General features: G+C 43.6%; 1 protein-coding gene across 2 annotated transcripts; it reads right to left on the bottom strand.

Moving 5' to 3' along the window:
- Nucleotides 1-1,698: 1,698 nt before the first annotated feature.
- Nucleotides 1,699-20,253, bottom strand: G3BP1 (G3BP stress granule assembly factor 1). 2 transcript variants are annotated; one of them, XM_036391594.2, is made up of 12 exons: nucleotides 20,170-20,253; nucleotides 9,110-9,223; nucleotides 7,843-7,924; nucleotides 7,286-7,459; nucleotides 6,388-6,478; nucleotides 5,814-5,907; nucleotides 5,246-5,450; nucleotides 4,704-4,805; nucleotides 4,185-4,296; nucleotides 3,733-3,858; nucleotides 3,515-3,645; nucleotides 1,699-2,776 (listed from the first exon to the last, which is right to left on the bottom strand). In XM_036391594.2, the coding sequence occupies exons 2-12, from the start codon at nucleotides 9,202-9,204 to the stop codon at nucleotides 2,570-2,572; spliced, it is 1,419 nt and encodes a 472-aa protein (XP_036247487.1). In that variant the 5' UTR covers nucleotides 9,205-9,223; nucleotides 20,170-20,253; the 3' UTR covers nucleotides 1,699-2,569. The 2 variants fall into 2 exon arrangements, with proteins under 2 accessions (XP_036247487.1, XP_036247488.1); XM_036391595.2 differs by having other exon boundaries at nucleotides 3,515-3,624.
- Between the last annotated feature and the right edge of the window lie 1,581 nt (nucleotides 20,254-21,834).

The raw sequence follows: 21,834 nt of genomic DNA, 5'->3' as shown, positions 1-21,834 counted from the left end.
ATAGTCATCCTCAAGAATGCATGGAAAGGACTGGAGGCCTTAGACAAGAGATACTGAGCAAGGCAGAAACCAGAAGGGCTGGAGGCTACATAAAACCTAAACATCAAAAGCAATGTGCAACATCTCACAGCAGGTCTCTTCAGAGAACTCTGTTATTAGTGAGTACCAGAGCCACCAAAATGCAAATAACAGGAGTCACTCTACAACATAACTTTCCTTTTGAAAGTGTTTCTTTACAAGACATTCCCACAGGATTTTATGTAAATATTTTATTTGCCTGTCATCTTGGGATAAGAACATGACTTTCTGGGTCAACATATTGAGTATGATTCATATGAGAACAAGCACACACTTCACCCTTTAAAATTCTTTACTGACACTCTTCTTTCAAATCAGACAGCAATGAGCCAGAACTGTCCAGCTCCCACTACAGAAATGGGGGTTCAAGCTTATGGATGCTTTTGCAGATTTGGTTAAGAGCTATAAAAGCTTCTGTTAAAAGCACTTTGATAAGTCTGAAGTGCAACCTGTTACTGCAGTCTTCGGATTCAACATCAAGAACAGTAGAAACCCAACAAAGGGGAAAAAACATATTACAAACGACAAGGACAGGGTTCAGTAAAAGATCTCCATTGCATACTTTCACCTCACAGGCATTCCTGATAGGAAAAATGCAGACAGCTTTTGTTTTTTAAAAAAATACCAGTTACCACCACAAGAGGAAGCAGCAGAATTTCCCCAAATGCTGGCTGTGAGAGCACAGCACAGCTCACACTCTCCCCCAGTTCACTAAGGTATCACATCTCCAGGTACAGATGGTAAGCAGGCCAATCTGAGACACAGGTGTAAGGAGGGAAGGGACAAACAGTGTAACAAATTCAAAGAGAAAAATGAAACAGAAACCAACACTCCAGCAACATTTAGTACAACCAGCTTCAACCAACAAACCTGGCAAAGGAAAAGGCAAAACATGACTTGTTTGGGACAGGTAATACCGAGGGCAGCTCTGCTCCAGAGCTTACAGCAAACACAGTCAAGGGATGATACACTGCATATGCACAGTCATTATAGTCATAAACCAAGAAACATGGAAACACTGACACCTGACACAGATTAGCCAACTTCCTACACAGTTCTACTGTGCTACCAAGAGACCTGGAGGTCCAGTGGAGACACAAATCCACCATTTTTATCCAGATGTTTAACACCAGGAATTACAGGAATACTACTTTGTGCAGCACCATCTTACAGGATCTCTTGGATTGAAATTACTCAGTTTTGTATTTTATTTTCAGTTTCATCTTCTTTCAGAGGCAGTGGAGAGCATTCAACATCTTAACACCAGGACAGACAAGCACCTTCCACACTTCTGACAAAAATTCCTTCTTATCCACTTCAGGTCTGAAGCAAGGAATGAAGTACTGCAAAAATAATTATAACTTACAGCAGTTGGAAATGTAAAAGATGTGACAGAGGTATTTCTGCTTTGCTTGTAATTTTGCAATAGTTACAACAGGACCTGCCCAGCTCTAAGTTCAAGTTACTTGAACTTCTGCATCCAAGTATTTGTTTTCAATAATTTAAATGCAAAGTGATGCACAGAAGGTATTAAAAGCTTTAGCTACAACCACCTCTACCTTGTAAACCTAGTGACTGAAGAGCCTCTTCCCCTTGGACAAACTCCAAAATACTCTTGACTTGATAAAGCAAATCTAGACCTTTTTTATTTTATTTTTTAAACAATTTGCCAAAACTGGAATGAGAGATAAATAGAAGGCACAACAATTTTGCTTTTTTTTATACAAATACAAACTAAACATGAAAAAAACTCCCTATTTCAATAAAAAATTTCACAAGTTCAGGAAAAGTGTTTGAAGAGTCAAGTTCTAGACATTTAAAACCTATCCCACAATCCAAAATTTCAAAGTGGTAAAACAGTAGTTCAAATTCCTTGCTGTGATCATGTATCAAAAGGAAAAGAGATTCTACGGATACCCATTATTCCACTTTTACAGCGCCACAGAAAGGTGAAAGTCAATTTTTTCAAGTGGCAACGTCTCCAGACTGGAGGATGTTCATATGACCCTCAAAGAAACATCAAGAGTTTTGCTTTTTCTGCCCTTGGAATACTTGCCAAGAACTATGTTTTCCTACAGGCTCTTGAACGCATGCACGTGAAATATTATTCCGCTGACTGCACCCAAATTCATTAGAAAGAGGGGAGGAAAAAAAAAAAAGAAAAGAAAAAAGAAAGACATTCCTTTAGGAAAAACCACTGGTACCAAAAAAACCAAAAATCAGTCCGTAAGTTTGAGGTGAAGAAGAAAATTCAGTTCTTTTCTTTTTAAAATCCACTTTTCCTAAAACGTTGTTCCACAAAGCTGGAATCTGGGACAAGGACTAGAAAAAATAAATCACAGAACCATAACACAAACAAAAAGGGGCCAAAATAGTATCAAACGTAGCAGTCTATAACAGGCTAGGGCCACATTCCAAGATACCCAAGGCTGAAATTCACAAATCTGCAGGAAAAAGGGTTTGCGCCATCACGTCAACATCCGCGATGAATTCACTGGCGTTGCCCAATCCCCCTTCCAGCTCCAAATCCTGGCTTCTGGGACATTCCTCCACGAGGAGGCCCTCGAATCCCACCTCCCAGCCCCCCACGAGTGCCTCCAGGTCCACGGGGTCTGTTATCTCTGCGGTCACCCTCCCTGGCAGCTCGTGTTTTCTTCTCCTCCACATTCAGGCGCACCTCTCCCCTGAACATGATGGGCTGCAACAGAAGCACAGAAGGTGCTGTCATTAATAGGTCACCAGGAGCTCTTCAAGGTCAAGCAGATTCCTGCAACTTTGTCTCATATCCTCCTCTCCATGAAAGACTGAAGGGTCTTAGGATTACCTACTAAACAATGGCAATAGCAAAACCATGCATCCGGTCTTGGGGCTTTACTGGAAAAAAATAAAGATGCGAAGGTGTGACCCTTGAAAAGCCATCTCAGGCTGAACACAGAACATTCTGATGGGTCTCAGAGAAGCTCCCTGAATGGCTATGAGGGTGCATCCAGAGTCCCTGCCTACCACAGCAGGCAGCCATGGACACACATTCTGCATTAGCAATCACTGCTGACAGGCTGAGCAGGTACCTCCTGCCTTTGTTAGCAAAATTCTTTTCAGCCTGCACACCAATACAGCTTCTTCCTTTCAGCCTCTGACAAACAAGATTCTACTTGTCCATAGAGTCAGACTCTCTCTACCTTGTCCTCCTGAAAGCTGTTTATACACTTCCTGTGTTCAGCAATCTCTCACTAGAAAAAGGCTCTGTAATGAGCTCCTACAAGCTACTTCAATGACAAAGACTGCACAAATCTTGGTAACAGGAGGGAAAAACATCACATCTACTTTAATATGCTCAAAAAAATCTAAAGGTATGAAGTGCATTCTCTTCCTGTTAAGCTGAAAAACACTGTCTGTTGTCAACAGACCAAAAACCACTGCCTAGAAATTTATTTACCCTGTTGCTAAGGATCTTCTGAACAGGCTCAGGATCATCAAACACCACAAACCCAAAATTAGGTAGCTTTCCACCACTGTTGATGCGAAGTTCAACAACATTGCCATAGCCTGCAAGAGAAAAGCCAAGTTCTTGGGTCATACATTAGAATGCTCTGTTGACCACGCCCATGGCTGCAACCCCCACCCCCTCAGAGGGCAGCAAAGCAATCAACTTACTTTGGAAAAAGTCTTTAAGTTCAGATTTATCCACATCATGGGGAAGGTTCCCAACAAACAGCTGATGACTGTCTGGGTATCTCACAATCCGCCTGGTTTCCACATCGCCTTGTTCACCCTCACGAACTTGAAGAGAAAAGCAAAACTGATTTTAGAAAAGTCAGTCCCCACAACAAACAGAAAAACAAGCCATGGTCAGAATTATCACCATTAGAAAGCATCAATTCAGACTGTCTATCCATTAATATATAAAAAAAGGAAAGCAGTCTACACTAGCAAGTGTGTAATGACTTGCTTTTTAATCACCTGGCCGAGGCCAAGCTTGAATTTTTACTTGAATAAAAATTGTTTGCTTACTGACAAAAATAATGATATTTCAAAAGCTTTAATTATCACATTGCTTCCCCAAAACCTTTAAGCACAGAAAACAGCTTCTTTGCAGTTTCTCTTACTTGGCCTAGGACCCCGCTGAGGTGGGATGCTCGTTCGCTGCTCCCTCACGCGCTGATCCCTCTGAGGCCTCTGAGGGGGGGTCTGGGATTCAGGCTTTGCCTCAGGGCGGGGCTGCACAAATTCAAAAAGGAGTGAAAGGTTTAGAGTCAGACAGACATACCAGCAGCTTCAGCTTTTAAGAGCTTACTATCAAGTTGGTACTAAAAAAATACAGGAAAAGGTAATAGTTTTTTTCCACCTGTGACTATCATACATGTTAGCTCATGTTGGCTTATATGCTAAAAGCGAGCAGCATTCCCATGAACATCCCCTGTTTTCCTCCATGAGAAACAATTCATTCTCAACCCAAAAACCAAGGAATAACCTCTTGTTATTCCTTGTCTACCAGGTCTACCAGGAATCACAGAATGCTAAAGTCTTTGGGGCCTGGGAAGTCAAATCAGAAACAAGCAGATTTCACTCTCTTTCCCCTGTCAGCCAGTTTAGCACTTGAGCTTCTCCAGGTGCTGGATTCCTACCTGTGAGACCGGTACTTTCACAACATGAGGTGGTATTCCTGATACTGGGACAGCCCCACTGGGAGGAAGGTTCTTGCTGGTTACTGATGCCCAGGAAAATGTCTTAAAAAAAAAAAAAAAAAAAAGATAACTAACTACATCTCCATCTGAAATTTATTACTGACAGGACAGCTAACAGACACAGGATATCAGGAACAAATTTTAATGTATACTTGAAAATCAGGAGCCAGCCAATAGCAATTTCCCCACAATTTCCTTCAAATTATTTAACTTCAGAAGATTCAGTGTTATGACAATGGAGTCACACTTCTACTCTATTCCTGAATTCCAGAGTTGAAACAGGACACAGCAGTGACCCAACACCAAGTATCACATCAAGGTTAACCAAAATACTGGATTCCTGAGTCCCAATCTGTCCACTTTACCTTCCTTAACACTGAGAAGTGACAAAAATCCCCAGGTAAAAATAAAGCTGTGTAAATAGACAAGAAAGCCATACTGATGAATTCACATCAGAGAAAAGAGAGATCCACTGTCATTACCCTGGAGTCCTCTTGCACTGCAGGAGCTGGATCAGCAGGAGCTGGAGAAGGACTCTTTTCCACAGTCTCTTCTGGAGCAGATTCCTCTAATACTGGCTCAGACTTTTCTTCCTGCACTTCTGGTTCAGGTTCCTGTTCAGGTTCTGCCTCTGGCTCAGGCTCTGCCTCTGCAGCTGTCTCTTCCAGGTGTTCCTCAATGTCATTGCTATTATACAGCAGCACAAAAAGCAGGAAAAAGAGGTGGTATTGTATTTATTCTATTACTGGTGATAAGCAGTGCTACTTATGCAATACAGAAGTCAGGCACATGACATTTGAGAGGAAGAACAAGGCCAAAATAAGGCCACATTGCACAAGGATACCAATTTTGCATTGGTACACTATAAAGCAGCAAAAAAAAAAATCCAGTCTCAGTTCAGTCTAACAGCATTTTAATTTCAGCTGATCAATAAACAGAATTTTTTTGACTGTCAGAAGAAAACTATTAATAGCAATAAACTCATATGACCTGTTCTACAAGCAGCCTGTCTCACACAACACCTGACTTCATCTATAAATATATTATTACCTGACAGCCTGCTCATAATAAGCACCACTATCATCAGGAACAGCCTCAGGTGTCTGCTGTCTTTCCTCAGGTTCTTCCCCTTCCTCCTCTGATTCTAAATAAGGTTAGAAAAGAAAAAAAAATACCAGACATCTTTAGTAAGAGGCTCAAACACAAGGCAGCCTATCACAAAATACAGGTGAAGTTTCTGCCAAAGAACACACAAGAAGCAATTTTGAGATGTGACATGAAACAGACATTTTTTTTTATATTTCCACTATCACTTTGGTTATTCAGTTTTGACCAGGTTAAAAAACATGTTCCAAATACTTCAGAGAACATTTACAACCTACAAATCTGACTGCAACTGCCAAAATAAGTCTTACAGTTCTTGTAATAGAAACAGATTATGCCAGAAAAATAATCATCTGCATGTCACAACTCCTTGCTGGACCGTAAAGAACTACAGGCAAGGAAAAAACCTACAAGCACATGAAATCTAACACTGATCTGTCTTCTCCAGCAAGATTTCCTTTGATCTGGGAACAGAATGTTGATATAGATCCAGAATCATCCAAAAATTTCTGCTACTTACCCTCTGGAGGCTCAGTATCAGAGTCCCCAAAAACCTCGTCCTGGTAGCGGAAGATATCATTGTGGACATAGAACTTGTTTGCAACAGAGCCCTAAGAGTAAATCAAAGGGAAGAAATGAATCAGTAATAACAATCCAGTAATGTAAAAATTGAAATAATGTGAAAACAAGAAAGGTTTGAGCAAATAGTCCTTCCCACAAGATTAATCCAAATTTGCCTCTTTTAAGAGCATAATGTTATTTGGGGCAGGAAAACAAGAAAGAAAAAAGATATCACTCCTAACAAGTTAGGTATGGATGGAACAAAGGAAAAAAAATTGAATAGCTCACAACACTAAAGTGTGATTGACAACTTCCTGGTGTCCAAAGTACCAATTTTTATCTCCAAGTCATATTGTCAAACAGAGTGATTTTACGACACTCCTTTTCACTATCATTTTAATTCTGTTAATTGCTTTGTTAAAAAAGTCTATTTAAAATGTCACTTCAAATGCTAAGTCAGCACTTTATGAACAAGAAAATCTGGAACCCATATTTTCAAAGTGACAGGAAGCATTTCCCTCTTTCTACTACCTCTTTTTCAGTAAAAAGACCAGTTGCTAGGATAGCAAATCAAAGACAATATAATTTTAATATGCTTAAGAAAAAAAAAAAGTGTTGCACTAACCTAGGAGTCCAAAGTCAGGATATTTAAAACTGATTTCAATATCCAAGGTCAATTAATCACACAGAGGTAGTGTGATTCCCAAAGGAATTTTCAGAACCTAACTGCTGAATTTTGTGGCAAGTAACCTTCCTAGTCTAACCCTTGAGAGTGCAGGCCTGAGGCAGACAGAGCTCAGCAGTGGTGCCAGCAGCCCCTGGCAGCCCAGCAGCCCCTGGCAGCCCAGCACACCCACCTCAGGAGCGAGCACGAAGGTCTGCATGAACCTGCGCACGGGCTGCATGTTATTGGAGAGCTCCCCCATCACCTGCACCACCACTCCATCGTTGAGCGTGGCGTGGGCATCCACGTGACGGATCTTTGTGTGGCAATCCTTGAAGTTTAGTGACAGCACCTTCTTGTGGATATCCTAGGAAAGAATGGTACACGTGGGTTATGCTGCAGAAGCCATTTCTGCCAAGTTAGCAGCTTTCAGAGAAAGCAAAATCATAAAAACTGGTTGAAGATACATTCCCTAACTCTGGAGGGAGAGATTGGCAGGATGCTTGTTAAGTTTGCTTTGCAAGCAATTTTACATTATGAGCTTTCTATAAAGGAAGCACATTTTGCCTAACTACTGCTGTTACTGCTGTCTACAGTCAAGAGGGTTTTTTCCTCCCCTTTTTTTTCTCTTCTTTTACAGAAAACACTTGAACAGTGTGGGGGTGAATCACAGCTGCATACATTACTCTTCTCAACCATAAAGGTGACAAAATAGAAGGAAAGAACAGCTTTCTTTTAAAAAGTTCTTACAGATTGCCCATAGACTGCATCAGCTGGTTTTCCATTGGAATCCAAGCCACCGTGGACATAGGAAGAGTTCTTTCCATAAAACCTGTTGGAAAGAAATATTTTAATGCCAAGCTTTGCTGTGTAAGAACATTGAGCCTCTACACTAGAGTGCAGTACAAATAATACACTTTCAAGGAAGTTTCCTGTCTGAATCACTAGACTAAAGCCACAGAATCTCATAATCCTGTTGCCAATCTGGGGGTGGAGGGAAAACAAAGTTTTCTAATGTAAACTGCAGCATTCAGGTGTGTCAGAGACCCAGGCACCAACAACCAAAACCAAAGTCTCACAAGAGCTCATGATCCAATCCCATGATCCTCTTTCTGCATGAGGTCCCCAAAACAACAACACCCTGAACATCTGGGATGCTGAAGGCTTCCTCTCAAGTTCTGATTTCAAGCTTGAGCAAGGAGCAATGGGACTGTTTTGCTCTCCTACAGTAAAAAAAATATTGCAAGTAAATCTTCCTTTCTGGAACTGAGAGGTTACCACCTGAAATGCCCCAAGCACCATGGCACTGCACTCTGCCAGCAGATAAAAGACTGGAATGGATTCCATGGCACAGAGTCAACTGTCCCCAGACCCAAAGGGATGAGGTCAGCTATTCACCTAAGTGGAGAAACACTCTGAGTAACTGTTCCTGAGACTGGATGGGGGGAAGGTGTCAGAAACTTTATCTGGCTACTCAAAACACAACAAAATGAAGTGTATCCTCACAAGACTAGTTTCAGAAGGATACCTGTCACACCAAACAGGACTGATTTGTTTACATAATGGATTATAGGCAGCTGCATATCCATCATTTCCTGACCTTCCTTTAAGAAAGAGCTGGTGTGACTCCCAAGAGAGACCAGCAGACATGCACAACAAAATTTATTCAATCTTTCCTTCTAGTGAGGGGCCATTTTTTCAAGCCAAAAACTACAGAAATGCTCAACTAAGTGGTATTTCTCCAACTTCACTTTATTCTGATTACAAGTAGAAGTGGCAAGCAGCTTTTCAGCTAGAACCAGAACTCAGATATTTAAAGAATTCCTGTAATCTTTATTATCCATCTTTTAACCCAGCTGAACAAAACCAAAGTAAACGACGCTCAGCATCTTGAATAAATCAGTTTTTCAAGTGACCAAATTCAGCAAACTAAGACACAGTAATAAGATCATTCACCAATTTTAACACCCAAGTTAATTCACACAGAAAAGCAGCTGGAAGTGAAGCAGAGCTTTACCTGTGCAAATAGTCAGGTGCTTGGTTCAGCAGGGTATAGTACTGCCTCACGAACTCCCGCCCGACCAGCAGGGGACTTGGCTTCTCCATCACCATTTCTTTGGTCAACTGAAAACTGTGGGAAAAAAACAAAAGCTCCATAAACCAGGGGCATTTCAAATGGCTGTTCTCATCCTGATTGCATAAGCCACCTAATCACAGTGGAAAGCATGCACCAGGACTGTTTTACCCTGTAAGCAGTTTAAGCAATGTGTTTTCAGAGTCATCAGAGTTTTGGTGCCAGGGAGAGGATTCCTGGGTACCAAACCAGAGGTGGGAGAGGCTGCAAGGCCGAGGCAGGTCACCTCATAACCTGCCAGGAGTTAAGCATCCCACATATTCTCAGGAAAAAGCAGGTGGCAAGCAAATAAGGTTCTTCAAGAGGATTTGCTAAGTGGCTAAGACATTTACAGTCAATCCAAATTCTACTTACCTCACTTGACTTCACAATCAGAATTAAAAGTCAGATGTTCTCAGGCAAAGCCTGTGCTACTGTATTAAGGGCATTTTTAGAAGGTCAGAATAAGTCCAATCTATTTTTATCAGCAGCACAGCACTACTTGCTCTGAGTGTCAAGCACTCTGAAGGAATATTAGATTATATTAAAATTATTATGCTGCAAACTGACACATACTGCTCTTCCCCTGCTTCCACCAATCTCAGCAAGTCATTTCTCACTTAAATTCAGACCACCAGTCAAGTGAACAGCACCACCCATGCCCAGGGACAAATCCATCTGGGTACTTCCACCTACCTTTCATGGAGCTGTAAGTTACAAAAATAAAGTATTTGCAGGTAGGTTACACAATACATATATCTTCAGCCCAAACCAGAGCAGATTCCCACATTTCCTTGTTATTAAATAGTCAAACACTGTTCAAACTCATTTTGAAATAGTTTTAAACTCACAGGGATAAACACCAATAGCAGGGCATGTTCTTGGTACCAAATACAGAACCAAGAGCAGATTTTCTGCTTCACACTCAGTTGTACCAATCAATAGAGAATGGGTGCTTAGCAAACAGTTTTGCTGCTGAAAGAACTTTCTCCCCACTACTGACCCCCAATCTCCTTCACTACAGAGCCCTTTTCCCAAACACATGGCATTCAAATTCCAGATGCACACTCTCCAGGTGTGACAAGCAAGTCAAAACTGACACTACTCATCTGAGACCTCTAAAAAGCAATTCAGGAATCATTGATTACTAAACTGCTTTTATTTAATACTGATTACTATAAATAGTGACAAGAAATGATGGCATCAACGACTAGGGGAAAACCCAGACTGGATCACAGCCAGAACACAGAATGGGAGGGAAAAAGGAACCCAGACTAAGCAGTCTTTTAGCATAGAATAATCCAGGAGCCTGCACAAGCTCATGCCAAGCCAGGCATGTCTCAGGACAAGCTTTCTCTTGTCACTATACCCAAGAGCATCCCATACCCTGGGAAAACTGAGTTGCCCACAAATTATCCTTCAAACATAGGAAAAGGGAAAGAAAAAGACTGGCTTTCCCACCTGCCTGTACTCAGCCCTGTCCCAGTTCATCCAAGGATCTTAAACGTTTGATACTCACTGTATTTAGTGAATTTCAGAGAACTTGTCATTTAGACACCAAAAACTGACAAGAGAGCAAAGCTTCAGGAGAGAGAGGTGACCAGGCTGGTGTTAATTTCAAACACAACGTACACAGGGCTGCAAAGGAAATCACAACCACACTGCTGGATGGACCAGGAATGCAAAACAGAAGTTTTAAGCCTCAAAGAGATGAATGTAGCTAAGAAGATGCCATGGAATCTGGTACTTTGGGTGAAGCCAAGTCCAAATGAACCTGGCAAATTTCATCTGTCTCAGTCAATGGTGAAAGACCCAACACATGGTAATCAAGGGACAAGGCAATGTTTAGCCACACTGTCAGAACACCCAGGAAACAGAACCGAGGATGTGATCAGACCCAAGCTCCCAGCAGTGCCAGAATGCACTGCAATCAGCTTTGCTGGAGGAATGCAGCTAAGACTCAAGCCAGAAGACACAACAGCAGAGCCATAATTTTGTATACGTTGAGGGGTTTTGCTCTGCTTTTAATACCATCACATATTACCATCTTTTAAAGTCTAGAATAAATGAGAAATTTCCCCATTCTATTTTAAAGCACACTTTTCACTAGGTTTAAACACAGCAAGAAAGATCAGGTGAGCTCCAGAAGATGTGTCCATGAACTCCTTCTTTCAGCAGGGTATGTGCCTATCACCACCACACAAAGAAGTGTTACCTACATGGTAATGTACAGAAAAAATAAGACTAAATATAACCTAGAACTTAAAGAGGCTTTTCAAAACATTCAGAAGCTTTCAGCTGTTAGAGGACTTTCAAGAGTTAACCATGTAGAAAGGAAGAAGTAGTCCATGGCTGGGTCTGGCCTGCAGGAAATGCTCAGATTCTGCAAACCACTTTCATTTCAGGAAGGTTCTACTAGCTGTGGTTTTGCAGAAGCCTTTCAACTCAAAACGTAATGTATTACAGATACAGATGTCCAACACCCACAGCACAGTCTGAGGTGACAAAAACCTCCAAGAGATGAACTCTTGCCTTCTACTACATGTTAAATGAGATCCCCATAAAATATTATCAGACAATAAGAGAACACAGCAAAGGTAAAGTACAGCTAAGTGGTGACTACCACTGCTGACTTCCTCATCCCACTTTGTTTCCTCCTGAGTACCTGTGAAGCTCTAGAAGGAGCAGGCCAAGCCTAAAGCAGTGGGAGCAGAAGTGGCAGAAAGACATGACCTGCACTTTTAGCTCCAGTCAGCTGAACTGACAAGGCAGGATTTCTTTGCTCCACAACAGTTAAAAATTTGCTTCTGTGCTGACAGTTTACAGCCAGGAAGCCAGTCCTACCATACACCACATCACCATCTGGACAACGACAGGAGGCACACTTCATTTCTTTGTGAGGATATAGTTTCCCTGGAATTCAAGCTTATTTCTACAAATATAAATAGGCAGCTTTCTATTCAGTTCTGATAAATGATGAATTGGGCTCTTCTGAGAATTATTTTCAAGTGCTTCCTAGAACACCAATGTACAAAGCCTGACATTCTCACATTATGGCAAAATCTTCCTGTAGCACTCAAAGGTCAACAGCTGATTCACCACCAGCTCTTTCAGGTTTCTGTTCTTCAGTGAAAGCCCTCACCTACATTAACCCAGACACATCATCTTCTGTGCTGGTCTCAAGAAATACTGGAAGTGGCTTGATTAGGTCTGCCACACTTACATGCTTAAAAATACGCATAAAAGAACTTCCCTCCTGCTAAGGGTGAAAAATCTATCAGAACTAACTCCTAACACGAAAAGAGGAATTGCTGAGTGCCCAGTTGTTCTCAAGCAGATCTGAAAAGAAATGGGAAAGACCTACATGACCTAATCAGAGGACAACAATCTGTTTTTACTGCTGCTGCACCTGCTGCTACGTTGCCAGCTGCCATCTGCTCTTCTTCTCCAGCCAGCACAACCTGAATGGTGGAAGCCAAGCATCTCCTCAGAGAGCATTTGCTCCCTACCACTCATGAGCAATTTACTACTCCACTATTCCCTGATCCAAGAAAAACTGCTAATACTTCATACCAATTTTCATTGCACAGCACATAATAGCACCAAATGTTTGAACTGTCACTATGCTACTCCTGATAAAAGCTTATCCACACATTTTCCTGTCAATTGACATAATGATGAAAGGGTGAAAATTGACAGGAAAAGCCGAAAATCTGATTATTTAAGATTCATTCATAATCACGCATTCATATTATCCCATATGTAAAACAAATTGGATAAGTCAAATTTTAACAAATACACCATAACAATTCTGCAGTGTAACTGAGCCCCTTCCTTAAGCCAAGGACTTAGAGGAAGACAAATACCTCCTTTACAGTGGTTATCACCTGGCTGATGGAAAATTCCACCATCTGTTACAATGCTCCCACTTGGCAGAAAATCAATGTCAGGCACTGAATTTCTGAAATAGTGTTATGTAAATTAGAGCCATTTATGTAAATTCCACATTAGCAAATTCAGATTTAGGCCCACAAAACCTATTAGTATATTAGTGTTCAGAAAAATGGACTCAGCACTCACATCTAGCATGGGTTATTATTTTCTTACTAAACTGCAACATGGTGAAAGCAAACTAATCGCTGCTGTCCCAACTTAATTTGTTTGGGGTTTTTGTGGATTTGGGTTGGTTTTTTTTAATTTTTTGAATCAAACAAGTTTAGCCTGAATGTTGCTTCTACTGGACTTCCTACACAACAGAAGTGTGTGTTATGCTCATCACAGGATGTTTGGGCTCTCAGGACAACCAGTCCCAAGACCCAGGCAAAAGCCCCTTGGCCTGATGTAACAAGCCAAAAGACCAAAAGCCAAATTTCACTTCCCAAAGACTGTGGCAATTTTAAACTTCTGTTAAGAAAAAAAGTTAGAACTAACAAGAAGACAAATTCAAATTGAATCATAACCTCAACAGGCTCTGATGTGTTTTTAACATTAGCCTCGTTTCTTTGTTCTCTGCCATCGTTAATTACTTTTTTTTTGACTTACATTTTAATAGAAGGAACCTTCTCAAGAAACCCAAAGTTCCTACAATGCATTCTAGTCCTGAGTGGAATATTACACACAGCTCACCCCTTCTCCTTTGGCTACTCAAGTGCCATAAGGTGACCATCTGAACTCCACTCCTTTCATCTCTACAAACTGGTGGAGTTTACAGGGTGCCAGAACAGCCATTCAGAATATCAAACTTTTCACACAACCCCACTCCCTCATTTTGGTATCAGTGAATTCCTTAACTTAAAAAGGGTTTTTGGAAATTGAAGAGACAACAGGAGAAGCTTACACAAAAAAGAGGTGTCTGTATCCAAGCACAACACAACACAAATGTGGCAAACAGCAATTTTGCTGGAAATTAAAGGTCTGGTCAATAGTTAATAGGATTGCATAATTAAGTGTCATTTGGGATTTCTCCAAGTTGCTTAGCAACAGGTGAGCATGCTCAAAGCCACAAACCATTTATTTAGATGGAATAACCAGCTCTAGAAGCAGTTACTGCTGCTGTTATGGACCAAAAAAAAAGAAAGTCATGGAAGAAAACGCCAGTAAGCCTCTAAGAGGCATGATATAAACAAAGTTTAACTACAAAACTACAAAACAACAAATACAGTTAATTCCAACTCTCCATACATTTTAGATGATTAGCATCTGCTCTGCTGCTGACTAAGCAATAAAAGGAAAAAACCCATGAGGCTTGTACCTGTGTGAATCGTGATACAAAACACGAAAGTGAACAATGGAACACAAGCTAAACTTGCACCCCATGGCAAATTCCAGGGCCCATCTCAGCTGGGGATTTATATCACCACACCAGCTTGCTCTCAAGTGAAGAGTGATGTTAGGAAAATGTGTATTTAAAACACAAAGACTCCAGATACACTGAGATACCCTTATTTTAATACAGCCTTAACTATCCAAGGGCAAAAAAGACACCCAAAACAATCCAGTTGTTGACCTGAGCTTAAATTAGAGAGCTGAAAATGCACCTCAAATAAGCAGGCAGATGAAGTCCCAAAACACTAATCTGCTTTAAAAAATAGGTCTCATTACTTGCCTCCCACTGGATGCAGAGGCAGACAATGTCACTGGGACAGAGTCCCAGCAGCACAGCCTGTATTTCAGAAACAAACCATTACAGCTGCCTACCTGTAACCAGCTCGTCTTTTCTGCCTTTTGACAGATTCAGAGGCAAAGCATTCAGACTGGAAGAAGTTATCTTAAGTCAGCACTATTCCACAGGAGGCAAGATGCTTGGTAGCCACTGTCAATGGAAGCTCAATGATGGGATAAGTTATGCAATAAGTAAATATTTGAGGATCAAATTGGGACAAGTTGTGAAGTTACCAGCATTCAACTCTTACTAGCATCTCCAGCAAACAATGAGAGTCTGTAAGATGAATGTATTCACCAGGAACTTCCAGAAGCAGGCAGTGAATGAAGTGTCAGACATATCATGCAGACAGAGGAGCCTTTAATAATCTTCCAAACACCTAATAAAACGTGGATCTAGACTGTCAAACTTAGCACAGCTATTTCTCCTTTCACTTATGACTCATCTCCACTGCATGACCCACACAACCTACCAAGACAGGCAGTGCCTACATTCATAAGATACTTGAGGTGCTACAGGGAATTACATCCTAAAAAAATAATCACCAGGCAATCAGCTTTCTCTCTGCTTAATTACCCAGATGTAGCAGAAAGGCAGAGCAATACCTGAGCCCCTTCTGAGACACACTGACATGGGACTCTCTAGAAAAGCCATGTATCACGCCAACACATGGATAAGAAAAATTAAGTTAGAAGCTTAACTATTCTCTAATCAAATCATCTAATCAAACAAAATTTAAGCACAATAAAAAGAAGTTTTCATCACAAAATTAAAAAATAATTCAGAATTACATTCAGCACTGCCCATGCTAGTACCAAAAACCCCTCAGCTTGCCAGTGGCAGATGGGAAGCCTTACTCAGCAGCAATGCACAGCCCTTCAAACACTGGGAGAATACAAATAAACAAGGCAGCAATTGCTGAAGAGCTGTCAGAGTAGAAATCTGCCTGTGTTTTTGCTAACAAACCTAAGTGTGATCCACAAGTTGATGGATATGATGGAGTCTGCTATTTCTTAGACAAAATTCAGCACTCGTGTTTTTCAGCTCTACCAAGCAAGAAAGAGGCAAACTGAAGATTTCTAATGCTTTCAGTCAATCTAAAAGAAAAGAGAGAATTTTGGAGAAATGTTATTTCCAGGGCATTAAGCTCAAAAGCAGATTAAAAACACAAAGATCACCTGAAGTGTAAGTCAGGGTACTTGAGATCAGCAAACCCCTACAGTAAGGGAAGAACATTCATCTGGGTAAGAAAAACAATACCAAACACTGTTCCTGTGGCTAAGAGCATAAAGCTCCAAAAACAAATAGCAAATCAGGTCCTGCTTACAAGAGAAGGGGGAAAAAATCTAACCCAGAAGAATCCTGAAAACTTGCTATTAAAACTAAGTGATATAGTAAGAAATTTTTAACGAGGTGTTTAGCTTTTCTTCCTCCCTAAAAACACTTTGCCTCCCCTTCCACACCCTAGTATGGGGTGGGTTTGAGGTTTTTTCCTTCCTTTTTAAAGCTGTTTCACCTGGCTTCCAAGTTTCTACTTGATACCAATCATCACTCCTATTCAGCAGTTACCTGCTGTAACATTAAACTAAAGTGATTTGTCCTGAGCCTAATGAGCAACACTTCATATCCTCACAAAAAGCTCTGTTGCATTTAGCACTACAGAAAAACACGTGGCCCTTGTGATTTGACAGAAGCCAAACACAAACTCCTCTTCAAAATCTGAGTTCTCTGAAAACTCAAAGCCTTGAGAATTCCCAGAAATATTCCTACATTTTTAATAATCCTAAAATCAGATTATCCTAAACGGGCTCTCAAATGTGGGGGAAGGATTTGCCTTTCTAACTGAACTTATTTCAACCTCATTGACCCCTCAGTTAGTAGCAATGTTTTTCTGCAAAATTACATTTCAAACATGCAAATTTCATCCTGAAGGGCAGTAGGATAGTGCTGAATGGTTTGTTTACTTTTTCTTTAATAAGAAATAAGTCAGCTTTCTGCCTCTACTGCTCTCCAGACTGCTTCATGATAAAGCAGCTATTTAGACCCTGTGATTTTGCCATTAGAACAGGTTTTGTTTTGACATCCAAGAGCTGCTCCAACATCTCGATGAAGTTGGCAGCAGGTCCAGTCATCTTCTCTTAGGTCTGCAAATTTTCCATTTGGCTCCAGTGCAGCTTCTTAAAGTAAAAAAGCAAAAGTTACTCATCAGCAGTCAGAAGAGGCAGATCAGAACCCTGAGCTACATCAAAACTACAGCAAAATTCAAGCTTAATGCCACTCAGATTAGAATCACCAAGATTAAGATTCAAAATATTTTCTGCATGCCAAGCAACAGAGAACTGTAAAGAGAATCAACTCTTTCACCTCTACCCACTTAGGTCACAGAAGAGGCTTAAACCTGATGTATCAGCTGTATCCTCGCACTCAGGACTGACCCATCCCAGCACTGTTACATTAAAAACAAAACACAGCCAGCCCTGCAGCAGGCAGGAAACAGCACAGGCCAGAGCAGATGGAAATGGAAGATGGGCACCAGCCCTTTGCAGTGCAGAGCTGCACGTTTGCCTCAGCAAGGAATCAGGTTCAGCACAGATCACTCCCACATAACTGACAGCAGCCAGGTCCTGCTCTGAAAGCTGCACTGCACCAGCCATGGCCTCCTGGAAGAGCTCCAGACTTAATATAGCAAAGCTGGGACCTCAAGCCAGCACAACACTCACTGCCTGCAAAGTTTAAGGATTCTTGTACAGTACCTGAGGATCAGACTTCTGATTTTCTTTTAAATTACTCAATGAGGCAGCTTAAGGTTATCAAGTCTACTAGTAGGTAGACCAGGAAATCAAACAACTACTTAAAAACTCAGTAAATTTTATAACAGGCACCTGTAAAAGTCACTCAGTCTTCTAGAGCAAACTATCACTTTTGGTTTGTTCCAGGCAGAGCAGACTACAGCCAGAACAGCACCCAGCACCATCCTGCTGAAGTCCTGCTCTACTTGGATTTCCTCTTTGATTCTTCAGTCATCACCCCTGCCAGGCAAAAAGGCCCAGGTGCTAATATTAAAGAATTAGAAAGCACTATTCTAGTTTAACAGGCCATTTATGCCACCCTTATGAGTGCTCTCTCATCAGGTCCTACTGTTTTGAACAGAAATACCAAGATGTACTTAAAACATCACCTTTGCTTTATTTCCCTTTCAGTAAAGTGTTGCTCTGTATGTCTGCCTTACAATTTGGAACGTGAAAAATAAAGCTCTGAAACCAAGAATTTGCTGTTTCATTGAGTGCATAAAGATTCTGTTTAAAATTCAGGTGTTCAAACTCTATCAGATGTGTTGAACTCTACTGATGCTGTTGTGCCAGCACCAAAGGGAGCAGCAGAGCAGTGGTCCTGCCATCACAGCACAAACAAATCCTTTTGTTGTTTCTCAGACTGCGAATGCAAAGATTGCCAACAGAAATCCTGATGGGCTTGGCACACATTGACTAAGTCTTGTCCACCAGGTTTTCTTTTTAATTTTCATTATGTTTCCCTGCCTTCAACTGAAGGAGTCCACACTTAACACAACCTAGCAAAAAAAGGGGCAAATTCACCTCAGTCAGGAACTGGGGCCACTCTTCACCTCTTGATGTCTACAAGCCTAAGGTTTTTAAAAATATTAATATTTATAAAATTATGGCATCCATTTGCAAAGGTTCCAGCATTGATTTTTTTTTTCCCTAACAGACTTTGTACAATTACACTTTCTAGCAGGTTTCAGCAGTGCCTTTCAGGCAAACCAGTCCCTGCAACACGTGATGCTGTCAAAAAGGTCGTGAGATCTCCATCATAAAGATAAGGATGTAAGACTTTAAACACGTGAACACTTCCAGCCAACCTTCAAATTAGCTACATACACCATCCACTAAAACAAAAAAAGCTGGACTCACAACTCTACATTATTATATATGGTGACTGAAGCATCCCAGAAAAGGTGAGTTCAGTTCACAGGATGAGAGCATGCTACCATCAGCATCATGGAACTATCACAGAGCTATTTAGAAAAATGGTTTGGCTTATTCTTTCCAGACAGAGACTAAGAAAAGTGAAAATTTGGTCGAAGGGAAAAATTTCAGGAAAGGTCTGAAATGCAGTTTTTGTCTGTCAACTTCTGCACTTCCCTTTATGACATCAATCTAACAAGCTTTGTTAGCTAAAAAAAAAATAAAAAATCCAACACACCCCTCCCCACGTTTGATTTATGGCATCTGGAAGCATCAGCTTCCAAAGCTTGATAGCAGTGTCCAGATTTCCTAAATCTGTCACTCCTGGCTGTGAGAGCAGGGGCTTGCCAAAAATAGCACACACTGGAAACATGGCGGCTTGCTGCAAATGCTGCTTTCCCCCGGTGGTGGAACAAAAAAATCCTTTTTTTGGTAAAGACCACTTATTCTATTCATGCAAGCCTTAACACAGAAGGTCACCAGGTAAGCCCGCTGAGAACGAGGAACGCGGTAGAACATCCAGATCAACACTGGGAGCTACTGGAAGATGTATGGAAACCTTTTCTCTGGGGTTTCTCCCGCACGTTCATCTGGGGCCTTAAAGGATGCTGGAAAGTCTCATTACAAGCACTACTTCGCATTTAAATCTTAGCTTAATCTCGGATTCAGCCAAGGTCATGCGGTAAACCAGGTTAAGATCCACGCTCTCCTGCTGGAATTTTAACTTCCCTCAGCTATAAAGTTACAGTAAGGGAGGCACCCCGAGCTGATACCCAGGTCCGGACCATGCGAGCACCCAGCGCTGCCCCTCCATCCGCAGCTACAGCTCCCCCTGAACCGGGAACTCCTTGGCCTTTGGGTGGGCTCCTCCCCGGCCCCACCTGCCCAAAACAAAACCCAAAAGCGGAAAGCGAAAAAGCCTCCGAGCCTGGAAAGCGGAGAACAAAGCTCGACCCGCACATCTCGCCTCGCACAATGCGGGCCCGCGAGCAGCCGATCCCCCGCCGCCCCCCCTGCCCCGCACGGCTCCCGCCGGCAGCTCCGAGGCCGCCGCGGCACCGGGAGTTCGGGCGAAGGCTGCGGAGCCCGCGGGGGCCGCGCGGCCGCGGGTCGGGCAGGAGGGCGCCGGCGCCCGCCACAAAGCGCCGCGGGGAGCGGGCGGGATGAGGGGGAGGGGGGCGCCAGCAGCGCCGTCCCGCACGGCCCGCGGCCTACTGAGAGCCGGGGGCGCCTCAGAGCCGGGGCGGTGCGTGCGGCCCGCGGTCCCCCCGGGAAGGCGCGGCCGCGCCGGTGTCTCCCCGCGCCTCCCACCCCCTCACCTGCGGGCAGAGCGGGACGGGAGCGGAGGCGCCGCTTCACCACAGGGCCCGGCGGACGAGAAGCGCCTCACGCAGCGGCGTGCTCTGCCGCCGGCTACATATATCCGGCGCGCAGCCTACCCCAGCGGGCGCGGCCCAGCCAGTCAGAGAGCGGCGCTCGCCCTCATTCGGATGCCGGTTGGCTCACAGCCGTGAGGAGGCGGGCGGAGAGCTGAGGGGCAGCTCAGCCAGCCAACCATTCGGCAGCGGTCCGCGGGGCGGGGAGAGTGATTAACAAGCCGGCGAACCAATGGGTGGTGGGCGATTGCTGATAGATTTGCGCTTTGGCCAATGGGACGACGCTCATCGCGCCAGCAGGCGCACAAGGCGGCGCGCGCCGGACGCCGCAGTGTGGTTGAGCCGCACTGCAGCGCCCTTGAGAAGGTGCTGGTAAACCCCGTTATAGATGGGGCGGGCCCCGCGGGGCGCGATGGCCAATGGGAGGGCGCGCTGGGCGCTGACGGACAGTTCCCCGCCGCGGCTCTTAAAGGGGCAGGCGGCCGCCACGCTGGGCGCGTCCCGCTCTCCGCAGCGCCCCCTGCTGCAGGGAGGGAGGGGGCGCTAACATGGCGGCGGGCGCCATGAGGGGGCTGAGAGGGCGCTCAGGGCCTGGCCCCTGCGGTCGAGCGCTACGGACTCCCAGGCAGTGGCCGCCCACTTTGGCTGTGTCTCCACAAGCTGCTTAGGGCTCACCTGTCCCACGCACCTGAGAGAAACCCCCAGTGCGGGTGGGCAAAAGGAGCTGCTCACCCCAAGGCGCCTCCATCACACCCAGCCCGGCCGCTCACGCCAAGCTGAAGGTGGTGGTCACTGGTGGTCACTGACCCCTGCCCATCCCGGGAGGCTCATCCAGCTGCTGCTTTTCCCTCACAGCTTCTGAGCAAAGCCAAGTCAGCATCATCTGCCCCAGAGGAAAGGCAATGCAAGCAGGAGGGTTTTCTAACACATCTACAAAAGAGAAAGGCCTGGAAGTTCTCAGATGCTTTTGCTCACCAGCAGGTGCTGGTCCAGGGACCCCAGCGAGCAGGAGGGAATGGGAGCAGGCAGTGAGCCAGAGCTAAGCAGCTTCCAGGCAGCCATAGCTTTCCATTTGTTTGTGTCACATCCCATCCCACACGTATCTATGACATGAAGCACTCAGAGATGGATTTCACCCTATAAAAATGACTTCCTGCCCACCGCCACATCCCTGATTGCTGCCTAAACCGCTCCCTGCCATGCCTGGCAGCAAAGGATACAGACAGGATTGGCATGAGGCCACCCTCAGCATTAATATCCTCCCCCAATACCTCCTGCCTATTTTTAGCCTAAGCCACGCTGCAATCTGCCAGTTCATAAATCAGCACTGCAGACTTTTACAAAGTTTAACGTGAGCCCAATGACCCAGCACAACAGGCCCGTCCCCGAATAAACTCTGCCAGGGGGATCTTGGGCATCTCTCTGCAGAGCAATAGTGGAGCAGAGAATTCCCCTTTTATAAAACCATCCGTACAGCAGCAGCATCCTGTGCACCTCAAAAGAAATGCCCTGACCCCCAGCTGGTGAGGCAGAAAACAAGAAACACGCTGGTTACATTCCCTGTTACAGGCTGGGCTTCTCAAGGGGAAGATGCTGAAAGCCAGCACG

Source organism: Molothrus ater, chromosome 15 (genome assembly GCF_012460135.2).
Source record: "Molothrus ater isolate BHLD 08-10-18 breed brown headed cowbird chromosome 15, BPBGC_Mater_1.1, whole genome shotgun sequence".
Classification (NCBI taxonomy): domain Eukaryota; kingdom Metazoa; phylum Chordata; class Aves; order Passeriformes; family Icteridae; genus Molothrus; species Molothrus ater.
This window is presented reverse-complemented; position numbering and strand designations above follow the sequence as displayed.